Genomic DNA, 27140 nt, shown 5'->3' with positions numbered 1-27140 from the left:
ATGGAGGAGCGGAAGGAGGAGGGCGAGGCGGAGATCCAGGAGCACGGGCCCGAGCACTGGTTCTCCAAGTGGGAGCGGCAGTGCCTGGCCGAGGCCGAGCAGGACGAGCAGCTGCCCCCCGAGCTGCAGGAGGAGGCGGCGGCCGCCGCGCAGCCCGAGCACAAGCAGCAGAAGCTGTGGCACCTCTTCCAGAACTCGGCCACCGCCGTGGCCCAGCTCTACAAAGGTGAGGCCGCGCCGCCATCTTGGCGCCGCCCGCCCGGCCGCCCGGCCCGGTGCCGCTGGGCCCGCCCGGCCCGGCCTCCGCTCCCTGCGGGCCGCGGGGGGGCGTCGGGCCGCGGGGCGCGCCGCCCCCGCCGCTGCAGGCTCGGGGCGGCGGGCGGCGGCGGCGGCGGCGGGCGGGCGGGCGGGGCCGGGGGCCGGCTCCCAGGGACCCTCCGCGCCCGGCCCGGCACCCCCGGCCCGGCCCGAGGACTGGGAGGAGCCCCCGCCACAAAATGGCGAAAGGGGCGGCCCCATTGTGCCCGGCCCGGCCCGGCGGGGGCCGCGGGGGCGCCCGCTGCGAGGCCCGGCCGCCCGCGCCGCGACCCCCCTGCCCCCGGCCGCCCCGCCTTCAGCCCCGGGCCCCCCGACCTCGCCCGCCCCCGGGGATCCCGAAGCCCCGAACAAAATGGCGAAACCTAATATGGCCGTTCCGGAGTGATTGACGCCCAAATAACATTCTCTCTCTCTCCCTGTCTGTCTCTCTCTCCCTCTCTCTCTGTCTCTTGTCCTTGTGCGTGCGTTTCTTTCCGTTTTTCTTTCTTTTTTTTTCCTTGTATTTTTTGTTGTTGTTTGTTTTCAGACCGAGTGTGTCAGCAGCCAGGACTTTCTCTCTGGGTCCCCTTCCAAAACGCAGCCACCGCCGTCACCAACCTTTACAAAGGTAAAAACCTCGCCGCATTGCCGCTTAAGAAGGGGAAGGGCAGCCGGCGTTGGGGCGTTCGCCGTGCCTTCCGGGGGTGCGCTCTGTTCTGAGGGCTGCCACTTGCAACTGGAGAATCTCGGTGGCCCAGCTAGACCAGCTGCAGGAGATTTTGACACCCTTTCCCGCCCCTCCTCTCCCGAGGACATTCTGATGGTCATCGTTGAAAGGGGGCTGATGAATGCCCTGCGGTGCCCAAGGCTGCCCCTCCAGGCTCGGCCAGACCTTAGCCCCCAGCGCCTAGGGCCGAGGTCAAGGCCCAGCTGGAAGGCAGCAGTCGGAAAAGGCATCGAGGGAGAAAAGGACTTTATTTTGTTCAGCGCAGACAGGCGCAAAGGCCTCCAGGAAGATTCTTGAGCCAGGTCGCTTAGAGCAAGATAGAATTTAGGTGCATTGAAAACTTGCTAATTGGAATGGACCTGTGCAGATGTTAACACGCTCCCCTTCTCTAGCAGTGTATCAGATATTTTCCTCCAAAACTCCTTTTGCGATTGTAAACGGGTAGGAAATCGGTGAGCAGTTCTGAATTGACAGCTTTGTAGTTTATGGTGGTGGTCTTCTGGAGTTCCTATTTCTCCCTTTGCAGTGACATATTTTTTGCCATCCTTCCCTGGGGTAACGCTGAGCTTAGGCTTTGTGCCTTTACAGATACAGAAGATTCGGGAATCTGGGTTTGGTTGGCAAGGTTTCTATGGAAAAAGGACTGGATTTTACTGTTAATCTTAGCAAAAATGTAACATTTTCAAACTTTCAAGAGCTGCTTTTAACAGTAGTGGAATTTTTGTAATTCATAAATAATCAAAAAAGGTCAAAGCAGGCTACGGGCATCTGCTAGCTTCTCAGATGTTTTCTTAAGAATGTTCAAATGGCAGCAGCATTTTGTAGGACAAATAGCCCTGATTAGCTTTTTTTTTTTTTGGTTCTGGTGCTTGAACCAAATGGTGTTCCTCCTCTGAGCTACGCCCCGTTTCTGTTATATCTTGAAATAGGGACTTCCTAAGTTGCTGAGGCTGGCTTCAAACTTGTGACAAGTACAGGAATTACAGGCACGCACCACCACACCCGGCTTCCCTTATTAGATTTCTTAAGGAGACTGCAGTTTTTTTAGGGATGGCAATTTTAAGAACTGTTGACTGAAACTGGTGAATGTTAATTTTAGGGAATGAGGAACCAGTAGCCTAGCCTTACAGAAAAAAAGGGAAATAGTTTAAGTGGTGCTTTAGTGGTCAGCTTGATAGCTGAGTTTCTTAAATTTTCACTGTTGAGTAAAATGCTTCTTAAGATCCATCAGTACTTGAAGATCTTGAGTATTCTTTCTGAAATGGCTCTTGGTTTCATCTGGAAAGAATTTTGAAATGATACTTAAACTCAGTTTTTTAGAAACTCAAGTTTTTTGGAGTACTATTCCAAGATACATAGTTTCATTTTGGCAAACATAACACTACTAAAAAATAGGATATATCTATTCCCAGCCCCCAGCTGCGCATAGAGTTTTCCCTTAGAACTGTGTAGTCTATAGCTTTTTGTGTCTGGCTTCCCTTTAGCATAATGTCTTTTTTTGTAGTGCTGGAGATTGAACCCAGAGGTGTTCTACCTCTGAGCTACACTCCCAGCTCTATTTTTATTTTGAAACAGTCTCACCAGGTGGTTGTTTGCTGAGACACTTCTTGAACCTGCAATCATCTGTTTCAGCCTCCCAAGTACTGGAGTTAGGTGTGTGCTACCATACCTTGATGTTTTTTGACATAAGTTCATGAATAGTTCAGTGCTTTTGAATTGCTGTGTGGTATTGTGTTGTATGGGGATGCCATAGTCTCTTTTGCTGTTACAGTAGACTTTTTATTTGAAGGGGGAAAGGCAACACATTTTTACTTTTTTTTTTATAAATGTTAGGCCTTAGCATGAGCCATAATCAAATTTTGAGTGGCCTCTGGTTTAGGTGCTGTTGTATATCGATAGAATATATCGCTGTAGGTAGGATTAAAGATGGCCGTTTTTCTTTTGCTACTAGGAGTTGAACCCAGGGTTATTCTATCTCTGAGCCATGCTCCCAGCCTTTTTTTTTTTTTTTTTTTTTTTTGGTACTAGGGATTGAACCCAGGGACATTCTGAGCTATACCTTCTGTCCTTTTTTCTTTTCTTTTTTTTTTGAAATAGGATCTCATGAGGTTGATAAGAGTCTCACTACTTGCTGAGGCCAGCTTAGAACCGTGATCCTCCTGTATCAGCGTCCCAAGTACTGGGATCATAAGGAGTGTGCCACCACGCCTGGCTCTATTTTTTTGTAGTGCTGGGGATGGAACCCATGGGCATGCTACCTCTGAACTATATCCCCAGCCCGATTTTTATTTATTTTGAAACAGGGTCTCTCTTAAGTTGCAGAAGGCCTCACTAAGTAGCTGAGGCTGTCCACAAACCACAATCCTCTGCTTTCAGCCTCCCAAATGCTGTGATTATAAGTGTGCGCCACCGTGCCCGGATGGCTCTGTTTGTTTATTTGCTGTATGGGGATGGAACCTAGGGGCATTCTACTTCCAAGCAACACCCCTAGCTCTATTTTTTATTATTTTGAAACAGGGTCTCACTGAGTTGCAAAGGGCTTCACTAAGCAACTGAGGCTGGCTTCGAACCTGCGCAATTCTGTCTCAGCCTCCCAAATGCTGGAATTACAAGCATGCGACGCCACGCCCAGCTATATATATTTTTTATTTTGAAGCAGGGTCTTTTTTATCTTGAACCTGAGGTTGGTTGGCCTTGAACCTGGGATCCTCCTGTCTCAGCCGGATAGGTACTGAGATTACAAGGGTGTCACCATGCCTGGCTCTATGTTGTATTTTGAAATGAGGTCTCCCTGAGTTGCTGAGGCTGGCCTCAAACCTGTGATCCTCCTGTGTGAGCCTTCCAAATACTGGTATTACAAGCATGCTCCACCATGCCGGGCTCCTTTCTTCCTTCCTTCACTTATTTTTTTTTTTTTTCTTTTTGTGGTACTGGGGATGGAACTAAGGGGCATTTTACCTCCGGGCTATCCCCCCAGCCCTATTTTATTTTTTATTTTGAAACAAGGTCTCACTAAGTTGTGGGGGGCCTCACTAAGTAGCTGAGGCTGGGCACACACGCCCAACTCTTTAATAACTCTTTATAAAAGATGGGCTCAGAAGTTGAACTTTAGTTTGATTACTTTATTTGAAAAAGCTTACAATTTACTAGTTTAAAAAACTTAAAGAGGAACAGTATCACTTGATTTCTATATAGTTTAGTCAAACTATTTTATTTTGTGTTCCGTTTCTGTAAAACAAAACATCCTTTTTACCTAGCAGGAATGGATAAATTGTGTCAAATGGAGTTTGATGTTACAGCAACATCTTACTCTTGTATTTGTTGCAGGGAGAGTGGATAATATGCCAGGTATCCACACCCTTCTCCTTTTTAGGGTGTGGTCTCTGTAGAACCCATTAAATTAGCAAGGTAGCCGGGGCGTGGTGGCGCACACTTGTAATCCCCCCTTGGGAGGCTGAGACTGGATCGCACAGGTTCAAAGCCAGCCTCAGCTACTTAAGCGAGGCTCTCAGCAACTTAGTGAGACCCTGTTTCAAATAAAGTATAAAATAGGCCTGGGAGTATAGCCCGGAGGTAGAAAAGCCCCTGGGTTCCACCCCCAGTGTCACCAAAAAAAAAAAAAAAAAAAAGCAAGGTAGTATCGCAAGTATAGCATTAAGTAGTGGTAAGTTTAAATCAGATTGTTCATGGTTTTGATTAAATGCCTAAATGTGATTCATAGGGGAAGATTTTAGGGGATCCTTTAAGGAGGCAGTATTCCCCTGTTTTGTGTAATTAAGCACTTATCTGTCAAGCTAAAAATGGCTCACTTTGCAGTGTGAGGAGTTTGGCATTCATACTAGCTGAGCGCATAGGAAGGTCAGAACTGAGGTTAAAAGCCTAGCAGAGGGCCCCTTTTAATTGCCAGTGGGCTTTTGAAAGGTTGAATGTTCATTGGTTGGTTTTGTTCATATGTAACTGGAAGGATTTGAAAGAAAATGTAAGTTTTTCTGTCATTAAGGAAAGAATCTCGTAAAACGGATGCATGGCCCTTTCCCAGGTAGGAGGGTCAAACTTTGGTTTCCTTTTTTAGAAAGGAGAAGAAAATCCTGATTGCGGAATCCTAGTACTTGGGGAGGCTGAGACAGGAAGATGGCAGGTTCAGCAATATAGACTCCTGTTTCAAAAAACGAGCAAAAAACAAAGATCTAGGGGTGTAGCTTGGAGGTAGAATGCCCCTGGGTTCAATCTCCAGATGTCTTCCCCCCAAAAAAAAATCCTGGTTGCTGGTTCTTGCTGAGCCCAGAGGATAGTATTTCTTAAATACTGCAGGGTCTCTGGCTTAGCGTTTTCCTTTTCTTTCTTTTGTTTTATTGGGGATTGAACAGGGGAGTTCTACCTCTGCTATACATCCCAACTCCTCTTATTTTTTTCCTTTGGAAATAAGGTCTTGCGAGTTTGCTGAGAGTTTTGCTAAGTTGCCAAGGCTGGTCTTGAACCTGCAATCTTCCTATCTCAACCTCCTCAGTCCTGGGATCGCACCATCTGCCACCGTGCCTGGCTCTTAGTGTGTGTGTGTGTGTGTGTGTGTTTTGCAGGTCTGGGGATGGAACCCAGGGGCATTTGACCTCCGAGCTACACCCCCTGCCCTAATTTTTATTCTTCTATTTTGAAACCGGGTCTCACTGAGTTGCAGAGGGCCTCACTAAGTAGCCGAGGCTGTCCGCGAACTGCGATCCTCTGGTCTCAGTCTCCCAAATGCTGGGATGACAAGCGTGCGCCACCACACCGGGCTCTTAGTATGTTTTTGTTATCTGCAACTGAATCTAGGCCCATATCTCCCAGTTCCTTGCTGGCCATCTAACCCAGGGCCTTTGTGCGTGCTAGGCCATTGTTCTTAACCCTGAGCTACATTCCCAGTCTGTCTCCAGTACTGTTTACTTAAGTCTGCCTCATTTTTTGGGTGACTGGTGTCAGTCTCTTCATTCCTTTAGGAAAGTGTCTTGGGGACAGGGAATGTAGCTCAGTGGTAGAGTGCTTGCCTAGCATGCATGAGGCTATGGGTTCCATCCCAACACACAGGTCAGGTACACACACCCAAAGAAAGAGGAGTGTTGGCTGTATGTAATTCTGAATTCTTCTGCGGAGGGCTGCTTCCTCCTAGAGGCCGGGCTGGTGGTTGTCCTCCAGTGTGAGGCTGTACTAGGTAGTGTCGCTTCTCATCACTTCTCTTTCCTTTCTCAGTTTTTGTTCTTTTCCTTGATTCTTTTCTTTACTTCTACATTTTGAACGTGCATTTAAAGCATTGGTTGAATAGGCTCTACCCTACACATTGAGAGCAGGACTCTTGATTTTGTGTGTGTGGTACTTGGGGGTAGAACCCAGGGGCTTTTCTACCTCTGGGCTATATTCCCAGACCTATTTTATGCTTTATTTGGAAACAGTCTCACTAAGTTGCTGAGAACCTCTAGTAGTTGAGGCTGGCTTCAATCCCGCAGGATTCTCCTGTCTCAGCCTCCCAAGCGCTGAGATGACAAGCATGCGCCACCACGCCCAGCCCGAGAGCAGGACTCTTGATGCTGCACACACTTAAGGTGTTTCTGGGTATTTCCTTGAACATCTCCAGGTGCCTGACCCAGCAGTAGGTGCAGAGCTAGCTTTGTGAAGAGTCTTGGAAGCCAGTGCCAGGGTGTCTGCGCTCAGACCTTGGCGCTGTTACTTCGCTGTGTGTTTCTGGAGCCGTCCTGGAGCCGGGCACGTCACCACGCCTTGGCTTTCTTAACTGTAAACGAGGCTGACTACCCGTGAATGAGGATATGTCCTCTTAGTTTTGCCCCTGGCATATCGTGAGTGCCCGTTGTTGGCTGTGCTGGTGGTCACGTTTTAGCTGTTTGTCCCCATGGGCAGTGCTTAATATGAAGGGACGTAATTCTGGTGTATTGCTGTCTTCATATTTTTTACTTGTGTTGGGATAAACTTTATAGTGTGTTTTTTCTTTATCTTTCTCAAAGGGGCAAATGAAAATAGAATTGGCAGGTGAGAAAGTTAGTGTGCTGTTGCACTCCAGCATGACCATTTTGGACTCGTGTGTAAGCTAACGGTGAGCGGCATAATGCAGTTTTGGGTGGGCGGCTAGGTGAGTGTAGACGGTCAGAGGGGGAGCGCCTTTCACCTCGAGGTGGAGGTGGAGGCCACAGGTTTTTGTGACGCCCTGTTGCAAAGCAGGAGTGAGCTTTGACGGTTTCAAGTTCCTTTGTGTAGATTATAGTTAGGAATTTCAAGCGTAGTCTAATCTTACTCTTCAAGTTTAGTTACAAGAAGCTGTTGCCTCAGTCATTACATTCCAGTTTGTGGATTCAATCTCTTTTAAGTTTTTTAAAAAAAACTCTTTTCCTCTGCATGGCTTTTGGTTGCAAGTGCCAGAGAGTACAAGTCTGGCCGCTGTGTCGGCCTGTCACTCGGAGGCTGGGGCAAGGCTGCTTGGCCCGCGGGCTCTAAAGGTAGTGCCTCATTTTGGATACCAACTCCTTACGGAATATGGCGGCATTTTCTAAAAATAGTGGGATGGAAACAGTTTTAATTTGGTTTTGGCTTAGTTTTCCATGTTCCTAATGAAGTTACTTTTTTCTTCCTGTGTCAGATTCCATGGTTAGTGTAAACTTAATTAAATATTTTGTAGTCAGTAGCATCCCCTAGGAGTGTTCACAGTGCACTCCTAGGGATTGCAGTCTCTCAGGAGACTGAGGTAGAACCTGTCTTGTTGGGGAGGTGGTAGAGGGAACTGGGCTCCTACTCAGTTTTAGACAAGGCCCTATGAGAATTCTCTTTGTTTATGAAGTTGGGATATCTGCTCTGGCTGACCCTCAAAGTTCTCTGAGTATCAGAACCCATGAAAGAGCTAGGAGTGTAACTGGTGGACTTGACTTAGCATGCTTGAGGCCCTAGGCCTCATTTACTCCTAACCTGGGGATTTGTCTGAAAAGGTGCTGCATTTGGGTTTCACTGCAGAAAAAAACTTTTGAGCACTTTGCTGACACTCCCGACCCTCTACAGGGTGGAGGATTAGGTTCCTAAAATCTTGAGTATATTTTCAGAATCTTAAATAAACACATTGACTATTGTGTGAATCAGTGTGTGTGTGTGCCCGCGTCTGTTCTTCTAGAAATGGAACCCGGGGGCTTTTACTTCTGAACTACACCTCTAGCCCGTTTTACAGGGTCTCACTGGGTTGCTTGAGTCTCGGTGTGTTGCTTAGGCTGTTTTAAATCTACAGCCCTGTTTCAGCCTGATAAGTACTGGGATTACTGGTATGTGCCACCATGCCAAGCTTTTTTTTGTGGTACTGGGGGTGGAACCCAGGGGCTTTTTTCTATCTCTGGGCTATACTCCCAGACCTTTTTTATATTTTATTTGGAAACAGGGTCTCACTTAAGTTACTGAGAGCCTCACTAAGTAGCTGAGGCTGGCCTTTGAACTACACGATCCTCCTGGCTCGGCCTCCCAAGCACTGGAATTAGAAGTGTGCGCTACCACACCTGGCTTTTTTTTATAAGGAAATGAATGTTTTGATTATAAGAAAGGTGAGACCGACATTTTGATACCCTTGAGGATTCATCTAAATATCCGAGTACATTGCTGTTTTCCTTAGTGGCTTTGGATGTGGTAGTGTGGATACGAGGCTGACCTACAGTTTGTGTGCTCTTTTCTTTTTGGCTCAGGAGTCTGAAGGTGTCATTCAGGAGTCTAATTGTCAGGGCTCAGGAAGCCCTGTCAGGAAGCCACCTGTGTGTGTGGGTTATTACTACATTGTTGAAGGATGACATTAAAATGTCTCCATGCCGGGCGTGGTGGTGCACGCTTGTCATCCCCGTGCTTGGGAGGCTGAGACAGGAGGATCACGCAGGTTCGAAACCAGCCTCAGCTGGCTTAAGAGACCCTGTTTCCAAATAAAATATAAAATAGGTCTGGGAGTGTGGCCTGGAGGTAGAAGGTCCCTGGGTTCCATCTCCAGTACCGCCAAAAAAAAAAAAAAGTCTCTTCATGCCTATGACTCTCCAATAGGATTGCAGATCTCCCACTTCGTTCGAGGTATGAGGTGGGCTTTAGAACTGTATTTTAGCTGGGCAGGGTGGTGTAGGTTTGTAATTTTAGTATATGGGAGGCTGAGACAGGACTGCTAATTTGAGGACAGCCTCGGCAATGTAGTGAGGCTCTCAGCAACCTAGTGAGACTCTCCAAATAAATAAAATTGAGCTGGGTGTGGTGGCTCACACTTGTAATCCCAGTACTTGGGGGGCTGAGACAGGAGGATTGCGCAGGTTCAAAGCCAGCCTCAGGTACTTAGTGAGGCTCTCAGCAAGTCGTTTAGACCGTGTTTCCAAAAAAAAAAAAAAAAAAGAAATACACACACACACACACACACACACACGCACACACACACATACAATAGGTCTGAGAGTGTAGCCCAGAGGTAGAAAGCCCCTGGATTCCATTCTTGGTCACGGTCACACACACACACACACACACACACACACACACACACACACACATGGTCTGGGGTCAATTCCCAGTTCCACCCAAAAGCAAACTATATTTTAAGTACCCTAGCATCACCGTGCGATGTTATTATATTTAGGGAAATAACTGAGGTTTGGTTAATGTGGTTAAAATAGTTGGACCTGGTTTTAGATATATGCACACCAGTTTTTATTTTTGGTGAGGATACTGGGGATTGAAGCTAGGGTAGGGTGTTCTACCTTCTGGCTAAACTGTCAGTCTACCTTCTGGCTAAACTGTCAGTCCCTCATCCGCATTTTAAAGTATTTTTTTAAGCCGGACATGGTGGCACATGGCTTTGTAATCCCAGCATTTGGGAGGCTGAGACCTGAGGATTGAGGTTTGTGGACAGCCACAGTTACTTAGTGAGGCTCTCCGCAACTTGGTGAGAGACTGTTGCAAAATATAGTATAAAAAATAGGGCAGGGGGTGTAGCTCGGAGGTTGAATGTCCCTGGGTTCCAGACCCACACACACACACACAATTAAAGTATTTATCTTTGTAAACAAGATCTCACTAAGTTGTTGAGGCTACCCTTGAACCTGCAGTCCTCCCGTCTCAGCCTCCCACGTATTGACTGCCACCGTACCTGGCTCAGAATATGTTGTTAATGGTATTAAACCAAGTTGTTTCTCAGGTAGTGCAGAAACATACCTAAGACCTGAAGTTCTGCGTCTGACTTTCTCCTTTTTTTCCTTCTAGTCTGTAATCCTTAGTATGCACAAAGTGCCTATTTTCTCATTTTTTGTGGAACTGGATGGAACCCAGGGGCATTCTACCTTCAAGCTACACGTACCTCAGCCCTATTTTTTATTTATTTTGAAACAGGGCCTTATTGAGTTGAAAAGGGCCTAAGTAGCTGAGGTTGTCCATGAACAGTAATCCTCCTGTCTCAGCCTCCCAAATGCTGTGATTCCAAGCTTGCGCCACCACGCCCGGCTGCGAAATGCCTGATTTTTATCAAGCTCTTGAGTTTTTGATGAGGTGAGATAACTGCTCAACTGCATAATTTCTTCTTTTTTCTTTTTTTTTTTTTGCGGGTCTGGGGATGGAACCCAGGGACATTTGACCTCCGAGCTACACCCCCTGTCCTATTTTTTTTATTCTTCATTTTGAAACAGGGTCTCATTAAGTTGCAGAGAGCCTCCCTAAGTAGCCGAGGCTGTCCGAGAACCGCGATCCTCCAGTCTCAGCCTCCCAAATGCTGGGATGACAAGCGTGTGTGCCACCACACCCAGCTGCATAATTTCTTAAAAGAAGTTGACAACTTGTTAACATAATTGTCGTCTGATAAACCACACCACTGGTGAATATTGAGCTTTTCAGTGTTGTTCAAGTCTGATGACAGCATTATCCTTGCAGATCTGATTGCTAGGACTTTGTGTGTGTGTGTGCCTGTGCACGACTTCCCGGGGCTTGGATCAAGGCCTTTTGTGAGATTACCACTAATACTATCACTGAGTTCCATCCTCAGTCAAAATAAAACTTGGCCACGCTCTTTCTTCTTAGTACTGTAACCCCCCCAACCATCTTGTGCGCGCCCCCCCCCAGGGCATTTGACCCCCGAGCTACACCTCCAGCCCTATTTTTCTTTCTTTTCTTTCTTTCTTTCTTTTTTTTTTTTTTTTGTGGTACTGGGGGTGGAACCCAGAGGCTTTCTGCCTCACTCAGTAGCTGAGGCTGGCTTCGAACCCATGCGATCCTCCTGTCTCAGCCTCCCAAGCGCGGGGATTACAAGTGTGCACCACCACGCCCGGCTCTCTTCTTTTTATTTTGAAACAGGGTCTCACTGAGTTGCGAAGGGCCCCGCTAACTAGCTGAGACTGTCCGCGAACCACAATCCTCGGGTCTCAGACTCCTGAATGCTGGGATTACAAGTGGATGCTACCACGCCTGGCTAGTTTTTCTTTTTTTTTGCTGTTTTGCTTGCCAGTTGTACATTTCTGCATCTGTGTCATCTTTCTTTGCACTGCCCATGCCTGCCTTAGACTTTTTCTCTTTCATGTGTCTATCTTTTCCTTCTTTCCAATTCTGGGCCCAACTCCATTTTTTTTTTTTTTAATGGTACTGGGGGTTGAAGCAGGGGCATTGTATCTCAAGTTACACCCCCAGTGCTATTTTTCGGGGTTGGAACCCAGGGCATTCTACTTCTGAGCTGTTTTTTTTTTTTTTTTTTTTTTTTTTTTTGAAACAGGGTCTCGCTAGGTCAGTGAGAGTTTCACTACTTGGTGGGCTTTCCTCAAACTTGTGATCCTCCCGTCTCAGCCTACTCAAGTATTGGGGATTACAGATGTGTAACACCACACCCGTCCTTAGCCCTATTTTATTTTATTATTTATTTTTTGGTGGTATTGGGGGGTAGAACCCAGAGGCTTTCTGCCTCCGGGCTCTACTCCCAGACCTATTTTATATTTTTTTTATTTGGAAACAGGGTTTCACCAAATTGCTGAGAGCCTCACTAAGTAGCTGAGAATGGCTTTGAACCTGTGTGATCCTCCTGTCTCAGCCCCCTAAGCGCGGGGATTATAAGCGTGCGCCACCATGCCCGGCTTCCTAGCCTTATTTATAACAGGGTCTAGCTCAGTTGCTGAGACTGACTGCAAACCTGTGATCCTCCAACTTCAGCCTCCTAACTACTGGGATTACAAGTGCGCACCACCATGCCTGGCTCACTGGTTCTTATTTTCCTTTCTGTTTTGTTTTTGTGCTACTGGAGTTTGAGTCCCAGGGGTGCTCTAATTACTGAGCTACATGCCGAAAGGCTACAAAGGCTAAAAAGCCTAAAAAGGCTAAAGCCTTTTTACTTTTAAAACATTGATTTTGGTCCTGGAGATGGCTCTACCTCTTGAACTATATCTTCATCCCTTTTTATTTATTTATTTTAACTTTTTTTTTGGTGGCACTGGGGATGGAACCCAGGGGCGTTCCACTCTGAACTACACCCCCAGCCCTATTTTTTATTTATTTTGAAACAGGGTCTCACTGAGTTTCAAAGGGCCTCACTAAGTAGCTGAGGCTGTCCGCGAACCACAATCCTCCTGTTTTCAGCCTCCTAAATGCTGGGATTACAAGCGTGCGCCACCATGCCTGGCTACCCTTTTTTTATTTTGAGACAGGGTCTTGCTAAGCTGCCCAGGCTGGCCTCAGATTTGTGACTCCTAAGCCTTCTGCCTCAGCCTGGGATAGCTGGGATTACAGATGTGTATTACCATGCCCTACTGAAAAGATAAAATTTCCCCACTCTTGGGAAACAAAAGTTATGAGCTTGGTTGAAAGCAGATATTTTAGGTAGGACGGGTTTGTAAAAATCTGATTGCATCTAGGTTCATACATTATGTCTTTTTTTGGGTCCGTGGGATAGAGTTTGCTTGCTTGATGACTTGGTTTCCCTTAGATGGCTCCGGCTCTTTCAGACTTCTTGAAGGTTTGGGTTGAACTTGGGTTTAACCATCCTCTTAAGGTTGGCTCTCCTATAAGTCTCTTGTAAACGACGGGAAATCATTGTATTAACCTTGTAAATGCTGGTTTAAAGTGGAGTTCATGTTTGCTTTGTGAATGAGGAAGTGAGAAGTTAGGTTCTAGTTTACATCGTGATTCAGCTGTGCTATAAGATACTAGAGAAAGGACTTCACTCGAGCTACTTGATTTGCAAAGTTGTGAGAAGACATGTGCTCTGATATACTACAGGTGCTCAGTGGATGTTGACTTCTGGTCCTGTTTTTTTTTTTTAATTTTAAAGTATTTTTGAAGAAAAAGGTTCCATAGACAACTTTAGTCTTTAGCAGTAAAGACTAGCCATCGCTAATGGGTAGGCCTCGGTAACAGTTCTCTTTGTTCAGCTGCACTTGTTAACTTCCTGGGTGGGGGTTAATGGGGACGAAACCCAGGGCCCTGTGCACAGGAAGGCGCGCTCCCCCACTGAGCGGACTCCCAAGAGGTGCCTTTTTTGGGAGGGGGGGTGGTACTGGGGGTGGAACCGAGAGGCTTTCTACCTCTGTCTGGGCTATACTCCCAGATCCATTTTATATTTTATTTGGACACAGGGTCTCACTAGGTTGCTGAGAGCCTCACTAAGTAGCTGAGGCTGGCTTCGAACCTGTGTGATCCTCCTGTCTCAGCCTCCCAAGTGCGGGGATTACAAGCGTGCGCCACCACGCCCGGCTGAGGTGCCTTTTTTTTAATAATGAAAATTTATTAAGCTCAGGATCCTCTGTGATGTGTGAATTATTGTCTTTGATTCATTGTTTTCTGCTTTTCCTTTTAGAATCTACTCTAAATGTAGGAGGCATGGAATTAAAGCCAGGAACAGTATCTTGTTTCTCCAGAAGGTCCAGGGGATAACTGAGCCATCTTAATGTCATTAAAGACATCCTGCTGATTTTCTGCTATAACCCAGCAGTTAACTGAGAATAAATTATGGCGACAAATTCAAAATCTTCAACTTGTAAAACTAAAGGGCAGGGGTCATCTTACTGAATTTAGGCACAGTATATATATGGAGTCAAAATTGGGGAATTTTTTTTTTTTTTTGCAGTACTGGAGATGAAACCCCCAGGCATTTTGCCTCTGAGCTATGCCCCCAGCCCTATTTTTTTATTCTTTATTTTTTTTAAAACGGGGTCTCATTGAGTAGCTGAGGCTGTCAGTGAACCTCGATCCTCCTTGTCTCAGCCTGCGATCCTCCTATGCCCAGCTTGAGTCTGGGGAATTTTAAGGCAAGGGAATGGTTATGAATTAAAAAAGCTAGCCGGGCTGGGCGTGGGGGCGCACAATCGTAATCCCCGCGCTTGGGAGGCCGAGACAGGAGGATCGCGGTTCCCGCACAGCCTCAGCTACATAGGCCCTCTGCAACTCAGTGAGACCCTGTTTCAAAATAAAGGAAAAAAAATTGGGCAGGGGGTGTGGCTCGAAAGTCAAATGCCCCTGGGTTCCATACCCAGACCCTCAAAAAATCAAAAACAAAAAAAGCTGTTGGAAATCGAAAGCAAACTGAAAATATACTCAGGCAGTGAAGGGAGATTTTTGTCTCTACCTTCCTACAAAGAGAATGAGCAGTCAGAATTAATTTTCCCTTATTTCACTTTCTTTTCTTGGTACTGGGATTGAATCCAGGGCATTCTACCTCTGAGCTACATACCTACCTTTTTATTTTTTATTTTGAAACAGGGTCTTCCTAGGTTGCTGAGTTGCTGAGGCTGTTCTCGATTCTGCAGTCCTCTGGTCTCAGCCTCCCAAGTGTTTGTGGTTACAGGTGTGTGCCACCATGCCTGGCTCCTTCCCTATTTCTTAACACATTCACTGCAGTCTTGTGTGTTGCCAGTTCTTGGTGTTGAGCCTTCAGGAGGGGAGGGCACCTCTGAAAGGACAGGGTGAGTGCGGCCCTAGTCACGGGCAGCATTTAGGCGGCAGGGGAATGGTGGTGCTTCTGCTTCTCTTTGTGAGAATCTAATCTGACCTGAAGGAAGGCAGTGCAGCTTGGTGGTCAGAGCTCAGGCTTTTGAGCAGAGTTCCAGTTCTTCCATATGTGACTTGGGAGGTGCTCGGTGCTCGGTACCTCAGCCACCTCACTTAGTAAGGTAGGGCAAGAATACCTCTCGCGTGGTAGGTTCTCTTGTGTGAACTTAGTAAAGTACTAAAAAGCACTTGATAATTTGGTACTGTAAATTAGGTTAATAAGGCAAGTTATTTTATGTAGTTTGGCTAAAGATAAGTATTTTCTATATTTCTATTATTTTTTTGAAGAAACAAGATAAGCTCAGGTGTGGTGGTGCATGCCTGTAAGTCCAGGCGAGATAGGAAGATCACCAGTTTGAGGCCAGCCTCAGCAAATTAGCAAGACCCTCAGCAACTGGTCAAGACCCTATTTCAAAATAAATAAAACGAGGCTGGGCATGTGTGTCTAAATTCTGAATTTTAGACCTTTAAGATGATATGTATAGAATTTCCCAGCATCACTAAAATATGATTGTTTATGGACTTAGAGGCCTCATAGTCATAGTTCATGAAATTTATCTTGGTTAACTGGCTAAAGGTTTTCTTTAGGCCAGAATATAGTATGGCTCTAACAATAATCATGTATCTTTTCCTTTTTCTCTTTTCTAATAGAAAGCGTGGATACCCATCAGCGAAGTTTTGATATTGGAATTCAGATTGGCTATCAGCGACGCAATAAGGATGTGTTGGCTTGGGTTAAAAAACGCAGAAGAACTATTCGTAGAGAAGACTTGATCAGCTTCCTGTGTGGAAAGGTTCCTCCACCACGAAACTCTAGAGCTCCCCCAAGACTGACTGTAGTGTCCCCTAACCGAGCTACTTCGACGGAAACTAGCTCATCTGTAGAGACTGATTTGCAACCCTTCCGGGAAGCCATAGCTCTGCATGGTAAAGCCGTTTAAACATATTTCTTTGGAAAAATGGTTAAGAGTGTGCCTGTGGACCCATTTTCACGTTTAGCTTTAGGTCCAGATAATATTGTCTTTTTTTTTTTTTTTGTCTATTAATAGTAAACACTTTCTAGAAATGTTAAAATCGAAGGTAAGCTAAAACATGCGGTTTTTGACTTGTTAGCTAGCCTGTCCTAAAAATGTTTTTAGAAAGTTAGTTTGAGCTTATTGGTATTACATTAATGATCTTTCTGCAGTATTAACTAGAATTCATTGTTTTACACTCAAATGTTGTACATATTTTCTTATTCTTTTGAGATAAAGAGCAAGTTCTTGTGTCTTAAGAATTCTGTTAATTTATAGTTGCTCCGAGGGCCTGGTCCGTGGCAAGCAAGCAAGGCAGGTAGTTAATTGTTGGGTTAAGTTCTCTGGGCGCTGGCAGTCAGTCGCCTTCCATGCCCTTCATTATGGAGGGTGCTGGGAGAGGGAGCGTTGAAGGCTGGGTGGGAGCGGCTCGGGCTTTCCTTCTGCCTGCTGTCCCTCATGGCCTCCTTGCTTGGACTGAAGTCAGCCAGTGGACAGGCCCATTGCCACCACCCCAGGCCACCAGTGTATCTCAGCAGAAAGCGGCTGGGGTGTGGGCAGCACTGGAGAAGCCTGGGAACAGAGTGATTAGTCTGTTACGTGTGCCTGACTCACCCTCTGAATAATACGTAATACTGCTGTAAACAGCGCGACAAATAAGCCTTGGTTGAAGCCAAGATGAAAACCTGGGTCACAGACGACTAGACAGGTAGAAATAACTAGGGAGTTGGATCATGAGCCCTGTTAGAAGCTAACATTTCTGGGCTACAGAGTAGGTTACTTAGTGAATCTACTAATAAAGTAATGGGGCATGTATAAGGGGCTCTGTATCACAGACTCTAGTGTCTGCAGGGATTCTTTTGCAAACCTCGATACTTTCCTATATACTCTAATCAGAACATGGAGTTGGAAAGTATTCTGTTTTTTTCTGATTGCAAGTTTGTTTTTGACTAAAGAATTACTGCAGAAAAGCCCATGTATGAAGTGCAGTACTTCAGACTGCACACTAGATTTCTAAAGTTAAGCTGTTGAGAACTTCTGAAACTCAGGCAAAAATGAGGCTAACCTGTTTTTCTTATTGAATTAAGAGTTCCACATCTTCCCCTTTAAATTTGGAAAAACAGGTGTAGTGTATGTAGCTTGTCAGGTTAATTTTAAGTGGGTGATAGTATGTGACACAGCTGTCTTAAGCGTTCTGATTTTCTTCAGCGAGTGGGTTTATAATTCATTCCCTACTTTAAGGAATGTTTTTTTCTTTTTTCTGGATTCTGTCCTATAGTTGTAAGAGAAAAGCCACAGTTGTTATAAAAGTAAGCAGCAGTGTTGACAGCGAGGACAAGCCGCCGCCTGGAGAGACTGCCCTGCTTTAGGCCCCAGTGCGGGCTCACAGGCTGCGTCCGTTCAGCCTGTGAGTTTAGAACTTGGGGAGTTTTAGTGATGATACAGTCATAGGAGGGACTATTTCTAATTTTGACTTAGGCTTAAATAGTGGAGGTTTTAAGAATCTTAAATATAATATTTCATAGAAAAACTTTTCTACAATAAATTTGTAATGTTTACTTAAGTATATATTTGAGATAGTGTACTTTTATTCAGAATCATAGCTCTAATTCATGTAGTTAAAACAGTGTTGCCATGAAGTAGTAGAGCCCCTTAAAAGAGTCTACAGAAACACATTTTTTTGAGTTTTGTGCTTTAGTGATTTGCAAGAACCATTGTATTGTGAGAATACCAGTCGGCCTGAGTGTTTAAAGAAAGGAATTTCAGTGAGTGGTAATGAGAGGGCATTGTTAACTAAATAGTAATGTAGATTAATGACTAACTTTACCCATTGTCTTTAGGATTGGATTTGCTTTATAGTCTATAAGTCAAAGTGGAAACTGTTCACGTGATCTCTAAAAATATTTTGAAAACACCTTAGGATAAATATTAAAAGCAATTCAGTTTTGCATATAATTTGCTTAGCCAAATCTGAAGTACAAAATAAAATAGAAAATTTTGGAATTTTCCTTTGCAGGGGTATTCTAAATTAATGAAATTTTGATAAAACTAAGGTACACAATAAAAGAATCTATATATTGAGGCAGACTTGAATTTATAATCCAAGCAAACATTACATTCCTCCTCATGTTTTATGTCTTTTATAAAGAGGACAGTTAATCCAGACACACTGGACCATGGCTAGAATTCTAGCTTGGGACGTTTAGATAGGAGGATCTGGCTTTGAAGCCAGTGTGCATAAATTAAGGAGACCCCTGTTGGAAAATAAAAAGTGCTGAGGACATAGCCCAGTACCACTTAAAAAAAAAACAAAACAAAAAACAACAAAGGGACAGTTGTCTCCACTAGTACCTCTGCTAAACACACACAAGTATCTAAAATATGGCCTTTATTTGAAGAAAAATGCCCAAAATTTGAGATAATTTGCAGAGCATTGTGTTCAGGGGGTGTGGCATTAATAAGTATATCTTATCAGCCTTGGGCCCCGTTTGGTGAGAGAGACATAAGTAATTTCAGTCAAAAGTCCATCAGGAATCCCCGAGCTTGGGAGGCAGAGACAGGAGGATCGCGCAGGTACGAAGCCAGCCTTGCTGGCTTAAGAGACCCTGTTTCCAATTTAAAATATAAAATGGGTCTGGGAGTGTAGCCCGGAGGTAGAAGGGTTTCCAGGAACCCCAGTGCCGCCAAAAAAAGTCCATCAAACTGGGTGTGGTGGTACATGCTTTGTAATCCCGGCATTTGGGAGGTTGAGACAGGAGGATTGTGGTTCACGGCCAGCCTCAGTTACTTAGTGAGGTCCTTTGCAACTCAGTGAGAACCTGTTTCAAAATAAAGAATAAAAAACAGGGCGGGGGTATAGCCCAGAGGTAGAATGCCCCTGGGTTCCACCCCCTGCATCGCAAAAAAAAGCTCATCAATTAATGGTTATTACAGTTTTCAATGACTGTAATCCAGTGCTTTTTTTGGACACTTGTCTGTAACATATTTACTTTCTGTGTATTGAGACCTAGTCATTGGATATTGGACTCACAGAGAAATTAAAGATATACACAGGTGCTTGCTGTGTATTGGTTTTTGTCCTTACACTATTAATCCTTGTCTTAAAATAACGTGGACACCGGGCATGGTGGTGCACGCTTGTAATCCCCGCGCTTGGGAGGTAGAGACAGGTGGATCGCATAAGTTGGCTTAAGAGACCCGGTTTCCAAATAAAATATAAAATAGGCCTGGAGTGTACCCTGGAGGTAGAAGGGTTCCATCCCCAGTACCACCTAAATAAATAAATAAAAAATAACATGGACATTTATTGAGAGCTGATTGAAGTTTGTCTTTTTGCAGACAGTATTTGAGGTTCACCAGAGGCACCTGAACACCTTGTGACTGTCCCCTTTCTGACCACTCTTCCTTAGACTTCCTTTTCTGCAGTCTCCTGCTCTCTTATGCTGGTTGCCTCCTGGCCTGGCTGCTTCTGCTGGCCTGCATTAGCTTTCTTAGGATTCCAGCTCTAGGCTTTTGGGGCCCCCTAACTCTTCCAGATCTGCACCTCTTGTACAGATTTATCTCTAAGCTTCCAAATGTGTATGTCCTGTTGGCATTTGTCTTAAGTGACATTTCTAACTGGACTTGGCCCTCAGCCCCAACAATAGCAAATAGTCATGTCCTCTTGTGGCCATTCAGCAGATGATGTGCAGGATCCAGGAATAGGTAAACCAGTAAAAAGCGTTACCTGTTGAGGCAAACATGTTTGTTTGATGATGTCTTAATGGCATAAATGTGCTTAAGATACTCTGGGGCAGAAAGGGGAGTCTCAGTATACAGCCCGGCAGGGCCGGCCTCTGCAGGGGATGAGCTTGGGCTTGGGGTGACTTTTGTCTAATTTTTTTCTGTTGTGAGCTGACCGAGTCGTCAGTCCGTGTGACATCCTGGAGTGACCATTTCCTTTTGTCACACTACTGCTTAGTGTTTTTCTGGCCTGCAGGGGCAAGTCCTGCATGAGCATGGCCTTGCAGGCAATTGAGAGCTGGTCTTGACCCGGGTCAGCTCTCAGCTGTCTTACACTAGCTCCATGTTCTTTATTTACCATCCCCTTCTCCAACCCTCTGACTGGTAGCTGTCGCTTTGTTGACTCAACTTTCCTCGAGTTCTCATTGCCTAAACCTGCCCTCAACTGGGTTCAGTGTGTTGCCATGGGTGTCACTTCCTGCTGACTGGGGTGCTCTTAGAGCAGAGGCCTGGCTCCTTCCTTCGGCTGTTGGAACCTGGAATCATTGTATTCTGAATGTATTACAGGGGCTAGTTAACATAGCCCCTGAAAAGTGAGTGAATACAGCACGGAGGGCTGAGAACCTGTGGGAAGAGTCTGACCCGTGTACTTGGGTGCAACCAGAGGCTTACATTAGAGCACCTGGGAGTTCGCTGGGGCCCAGTGTGTATCATTAGAGCTATTTTTGTGTGTGTGTTGGGCTAAGGAGATTCTCAATCCTAACACCTCCTGGATTATTACAATACATTTTATTTGTGAAGAAAGTCTCACTTGGCTCAGATGAAGCAGTGTGGTTAGTAAACAATAGATCAGATTTGACTGGTTCTAAAATGCATCCTCTTAATTACTGTGCCTCTGTGTTTGTAGGTTCAGGGTGTCCTGCATTGTGTGTGTTTAGTGAACCCAGGTCTTGTTGCATGCCAAGCATGTCATGGTCTACCACTGAGTTACACCTCGTCCAGCAAAGATACCTTTTGAAGTACTACTTTGTGAGTTAAAAGCAAGACCAGGGGATCCTTATTGTTGAAGGCTGAGGCCTTTTGCTTTGAAAACTCTGCTTTCTTCCTGAATTTAGTGTTACAAGTTCCAGTTTCTGCAGTTTCATCCTTCTGCAGAAAGTATGTCTATTTTAGAACAATAGTAGATATTGTCAGCTGGGCATGGTGGTGTGTGTGTGTGTGCCTGTTAGCCCCAGTACTTGGGAAGCAGAGACAGGATTACAGGTTTGAGGCCAGCCTCCACAATTTGGTGTGAGAAACTTTTTCAGAAATAACAAATAGGTCTGGGGGTGTTGCTCATGTAGAATGCCCTTGGGCTGGATCCCCAATACTGCCACTACAACGGAAGAGTATATTGTTAGGCCAGGTGTGGTGGCACACGCTTCTAAGCGCCTCGGCTACTTAGTGAGGCCCTTTGCAACTCAGGTCTTGTTTCAAAATAATAAAAAATAGGGTGGGGGGGGTGTAGCTCAGAGGTCAAATGCCCTTGGGTTCCATCCCCAGGCCCGGAAAAAAAAAGTATATTGTTAATCTGTATCCCTTCCTTAGCGCCTCACATTTACTGAAGACAAAATACTGAGCCAGCACTGCTTGTTGGCGGTAGGGGCAGGCAACTGAAGAGATAAAGGCGATTCTGGTCTAAGAATGATATCTGAAGCACATCTACACAGGGAGCTGAGCTGAGGCCGTGTGCCTTGGGGATTCCCAAGTTCGCTTCCTCCCCCAACAGAGCTTGTGGTCAGTAAGTTGCTTGACATTTTCTTGCAGATAGAGAAGCTCAGGACAGGACCCTAAATGAAGAATGTGATGATTTGAAATTGGATTCAGAGGCATAGGGCCAGATAGGAATTTTTATCTAGGGGTAAAAATGATGGGCAAATTTCTGTTTTGTTAAGCCCAGAGCATAAGACGGCTACCTTCTTTAATCCTGAGCTGATGGAATGCTGACTTCTAGGCAGCCCGAGCCCATCCTTTTCTTTCTCCTCTGAGCCCAGGTTGTTGGTATTTGTTCAAACTTTCTTTGGCCCATGTGTGCCAGAGCGATACTGAGGAGAAGCCATTAAATTTGAGAACAAATCTTTTCCTGATAAAATGCCCTACAATTGACAATTGATACTTAGTGTAAATTTAAGAAGAAAATTTAGTCACTTGTGTTTGGGTCTCTCCCACCCTCCTTTCCTGTCATTTTACCATCCTTTCCATTGGGAGAACTAAATGTTTATCTTGACAGCTGACACAGATGTTAGGATTCTCAAATTGATGAGATAGAGTACACAAGGAACTTGGTTCCTGTGTTCAGTGGCAGAGGACTGATAGAACCAGCCTGTGAGGATTTATATCCGTCTTTCAGAATTCTTTTTTCCTTTGAGGAAACCCACACTCCTAGATTTTCTTGAAGTAAAAGAACTGTTGATAGCTATTTAATAGTAAGATGTGTAAAAAAAACTTACTTAGAAATTAAGATGTAGGAAATTAATGCATCAAAGCAATCTCTTAATTGCTTAAAATTGATTATAGTATCTCAAAGAGATTATTTAAATTTCCTCTGACAGCTGGAATTTCTGATTTGTGCCTTTTCTTCAGACCAGCTTCTGCAAACAAGAACAATTAAGGCAATTAAGATAGCATTAAAATTTCTATTGGACAGAGTTAGATATTATATATTGAAGTTCCTGGAGGCAGTAGGACTGAAGGCTCCCAACATGATGGTGCAGAATTGTCTTGATCCTGCAATAAAATTTTGTTGGGCCTTTTTTCCATCGCAGTGAAAAAGACCCTGTAGCTACACCTCAGAGCCCATTTATTTATTCAGTACTTATTATTTATCTTTTGGTAGTTATGAAGCAGTTTGATATCTTGTTTTCTCACTGATTTTATGACTTACTAATTTCTTAGGAAATTTGAAATTCCCAAAATAAAATCAGTATCTTGTGATCCCACTACATGGTGATAAATGCAGTTAAATGTTTGGTGCATTTTCTTCTAGTCTTTTTTTAAGTGTATAAATATTAAAACCTTCATAGATGAGCTCATACTGCATATATGGTACTGTATCTTGCTTTTTTCATTTTGATGTCGTGAGCTTTCCCCCCATGGCATTAAAAACTGTTTTTGAAAAATGGAAAGCATTTTGGGCTGTCAGCGTAACTGAAAAATGTTTTCTTGGTGCGACACATGTATCTTTGTAATTGATTTGATTTAGTGTGCTTTACTTCAATAAAAATTCAGTGTTAAAATTTACAGATTGGGGTGGGGAGTGGTATCTACTTCACATTACCAAAGTCTTCCTAGTAGAATTCTTTTAACTGATTAGTTCCTCCTGGTACATCTCATGGACACTACGCATGCCTGCCTGCACCTCAGAACACAGCTGTGCACAGGGAGTGTGACACCATCTAGTCAAGAGCCAGTTCTTAGGGCTCCCAGACAGGATGGTACCCATTGTGTTCCAGTTTTGGGGATTTCAGTTCCTACTTTGTCCAGGGGGTAACACTGGTGGGGAGGTCTGCTAAGGATCTGCCGAGAGCCTCTCACTCCAGGGTCAGCCCTCTTCACAGGCTCTGGGTGCTGGGAAGCCAGTGGAGTGTAGACAAAGCCTCAGGCAGGGCTGCTGGGCCAGGCAGTGAGAGGCTCTGCCTGTGTTGACCTGACTGGAAACCTGGATTACATGTAATTAATTCTGCAAACAGCATCTTCTCATGACCCTAAGCACGAACCTGGTGTGATGATAATAGCTGTGTGCTACTTTAATAATTCGCTGTGTAACTTGAATTCCTATAACTGGGACTGTAAATTTGTTTTGGCTCCCGTGGGAGTTTTCACAGTATGATTAATTCATCCTAATCTCTCTCCCCACTCCTGCACTAATCATTTTATTAAATGGATGCAGAAACTTTGAGGCTGATGAGTTTATTTATCTTGTATTAAGCACTTGAGACTCCTGTCTAATCATGCTACTTGTTCTACTGCTGTTGTCAATTGATATTCCCATAGCTCTTTTGAAAAAGTGTGTTTTCGGTAGAAATTAAGTTGTGTGCCCTCGGGACTTATACAACTTAATTTTTTTTTTTTTTAGTATTGAAGCATGTTTAGATTTTCTGTACTTGTATAGGCCTGATTGTTCATGTGGCTTAGCTAAGGTTTTTTAAGCATCTTCCAGGAGTTGTTATTGGTTTATAAAATAAAATTTGGGCTGTTTAAAATACACATATATTTTGGTTGTTAATCTTAATTTTTTTGACACTTGTAAAGAAAAAGTCTTGGGAAATTCAGTGAGTCAAACTTTGAAAGGTCTTCACAGCTGAGAGTAGCTGATAGTTGCCCGCCCATTGTGACTTTACTTGAGCTGTTAAAAACCTTAAGGTCATACACCTAATAGACAAAGCTGATGATTTTACAGAAGTTACTGGGGAATTTTCAAATTGGTCATATTGATGTTGGATGTATATTTTCATGGAGAAGTTAAAGCACTAAGAAATGTTTGCGTCAAGTCCATTTGTAACAGTATTTTAAGAGCCTTTGGTATTTGTCATTCTTGCCATGGAACCTTACACTGGTATAAGGAGGTGGGGATTGCCAAATTGTTTTTGTGGTTTCAACTGATAAAGGGAATCCTGAATGTAATTACTGGAATTGCCCAGTTTATTGCTAGATTTCCAAATTACAGATCATGTATGTAAAAGGTTATCATGTAAGTACTAGGTCCCTTCTGGTAGCATGGTATGGGCTGAGGGATCAGGAAAAGGAAGGTTCAGCTCTCCCTGCAAGAAGTGTACAGTCTGCGAGTCAGACTTGAAGAGATGCTAACAGCTTGCGAGTAGTTGAGTCTTAAGAATGATGGCATTGATGAGCAGCCAGCAGTCCGGGCTTATTTCCTGAAATCAACAGCTGAGCCTTGGGTTTCAGTGATTTTCAAAATGTAGGGTCGGACCTGGAAGCAGTATTTTTTTTTTTTTTATAATTCAGGGTCATGTGCCAGATATTGTGTTAAAATTCATTAGGTAGAGATGAAGAGGTCTATGGGCAGAGATGGTTGTGCTTTAAGAATAGCCCAGGATGTTTCTTTATGTTCTTTTAAGTAAGCCTGTGGGTTGACTAAGAGGAGGCTCAGATCCTCTTTGAAGATTTTAAGTCTGAGTGATGCCCTGGAGGCAGTTAGAAACCTGGGTGGGCCTCTGAATGCAGAAAACCCTGGTGGTCCAGCTTTGGAGAATGCTGGTGCCTGTGGGCAAGCTAAGGGGAGGAGGAGCTCTCCCTGGGGGAGTCCGCCTGTTAGGGCCCACAGAGGTGATGAAGGTGGGAGCTGCTGGGAGGCCAGAGAGCAGAAAGAAGTAAAGAGCTTTAAGCAGGAGGCAGGGGGCCTGGCCAGACACTGGAAAGGAGGTAGGAGAACCAGGATTGAGCCTCCAGGGAACTGGAGGAGCTTGTGGGCCTCAGCTAGCTGGAGGAAAGGAGAGAAGCCAGGCCTGATTTCAGGAAGAACAGATTGTTGATACGCTTGATGGGGTGGGGAGGCAGCCTGGGGGCAGGCAGGCAACTTAACAGTGAATGGTGCAGGTTCCACCTGAGGGGACTTTTGTCACCTTTTGCTTACTACCTGTTGACCTTGGCGTAGATTACTTCACCTTTTAAACTTGGTTTTTACCTGCAGAATGGAATACTACAGATGCCATAGGGTTGCTTTTAAGTAAAAGTACTTTGTGCCTGATTCCAGAAGTACTCTAGTGCTTTTCTTTCCTTCCTTCCTTTTTTTTCCTTAACAGGAGCTGGTCTCTGAAGGTTGAGAGGTAAAGGGGGACACTTAGAGTGTCTTTGGAGGGGGCAGTAGGGACTGGTTGTATTAGAGCAGAAACAGACCGAGGAGGGAGGGAGGAGGGGTTCAGGCGGCTCAGCAGGGAGGTGCGGCTGCAGAGCATTGTCAGTGCTGGGCGGTGACTGGGCCTTGGGTTGAGAACACGCACAGAGTATTTGGGGAGTGGGACTGATTTCAAGGGGAGCGGATGGACTTGGTGTGGTAGGGGGCAGGGGATTTTTTTTTAACTTTCAAATTTAGATCACATTTTCCCAGAGTTCAAAATTAAAATGGGTTTCTACCAAAACAAACCTCTAAGCTTATTTTAAAACCTGAGTCTTAATTCTCTGGAAACATACCTGATCATGTTATGAATTTCGTCAAGCAATAAACCCCCAGGTGAGGCTAGAGTAGTATAAAAAAAAGGAAACGTCTAGGAGGAAGTCCACTGCCAGCGCTGGCTTTCAGTTCGGCCCCACAGTTTAGAAATGCTCTGGTCTCGACTCAGGGCTTTCACAGGACTATATCGGACACTTGAGGAGTGGAATGTAGGTTTGGCTCCTTAATTGATCAAGAGTCCAAGGAATGAGTGTTCCACAGTGAGTGCTAGATATTCTAGATTTCATAATTTGGAGCAAAGTATAAGGCCTCTTACCCTACCTTCGCCTTTCCCTAATGGACCAGAGACTGTAACTTGGGCCATCCTGAGGTTCCCGTCAAGTGCAGTGTGGACCTTGAAGGTACACGGTCCCATTTGTCCAGGGATCTCCAACTTTACCTGATGCCCCAGCATGATTTTTAACTGCCCTTTTTTCAGGCATATTTTTTAGGTGATATACCAGTCATGTAAGAGACGATGTTGGATCCAGCCTCCTCACGCCTGGCAGTGATTCTTTCCTCCCCTCTGTGCTCCCCCCACCCAGATGTGCGTCCCAGGGATCTGTCAGAATGATGACTGGCTAACTGGCGTGTCCTCTTTAAAGCCAGCGCCACCTGTCCTCTTCTGTGAATTGTGTACAGTACCTACCTGTTAGAATAGATGGGAGGATTTCACATGTGTCCACCCGACAGTGCATGACTGATAGCGAGCTGCCGTGATGGCTAGCTACCAGTGTTGCAATATTGGTAGTGTTACCCAGGCAGACATACATCGAAGCCGGGTGATTGGTTCTTCCAGAATGACACCGCACCGGTGACCCCTTACATAGGAAATCGGCAGGCATCCTTTGACACTCTGGCTACGTGGAAAGTAAAGTGGGTTGCTTTCAAAGGGTCACATAATGGAGCAACTCTAAAACCTCTTTTCTTCTTCCTAGGTCTTAGTGGTGCAATGGCTAGTATAAGCGTGCGTTCGAGTACCCCAGGCTCTCCTACACATGTAAGCAGTGGATCGAATGCTAGTCGAAGGAGAAATGGACTCCATGATGTCGATTTGAACACTTTCATATCAGAAGAAATGGCACTCCACTTGGACAATGGTGGAACTAGAAAGCGTACCTCAGCCCAGTGTGGCGATGTCCTTACAGACTCACCAACCCATAAACGCAACAGAATGATCTAA

The 27140-nt window shown here is 44.9% G+C and overlaps 1 protein-coding gene across 1 annotated transcript; it reads left to right on the top strand.

The window, feature by feature from the left end:
• HAPSTR1 (HUWE1 associated protein modifying stress responses) lies at nt 1-27140 on the top strand (the record flags this gene model as incomplete). The annotated part of the gene is made up of 4 exons (XM_080702576.1): nt 1-226; nt 845-925; nt 15665-15940; nt 26896-27140. The coding sequence occupies 4 exons, from the start codon at nt 1-3 to the stop codon at nt 27138-27140; spliced, it is 828 nt and encodes a 275-aa protein (XP_080558702.1).

This window comes from Muscardinus avellanarius (assembly GCF_963383645.1).
Source record: "Muscardinus avellanarius genome assembly, chromosome: 10".
Lineage (NCBI taxonomy): Eukaryota > Metazoa > Chordata > Mammalia > Rodentia > Gliridae > Muscardinus > Muscardinus avellanarius.
Note: the sequence above shows the minus strand (reverse complement) of the source record. Positions and strands in the feature narration are given on the sequence as shown.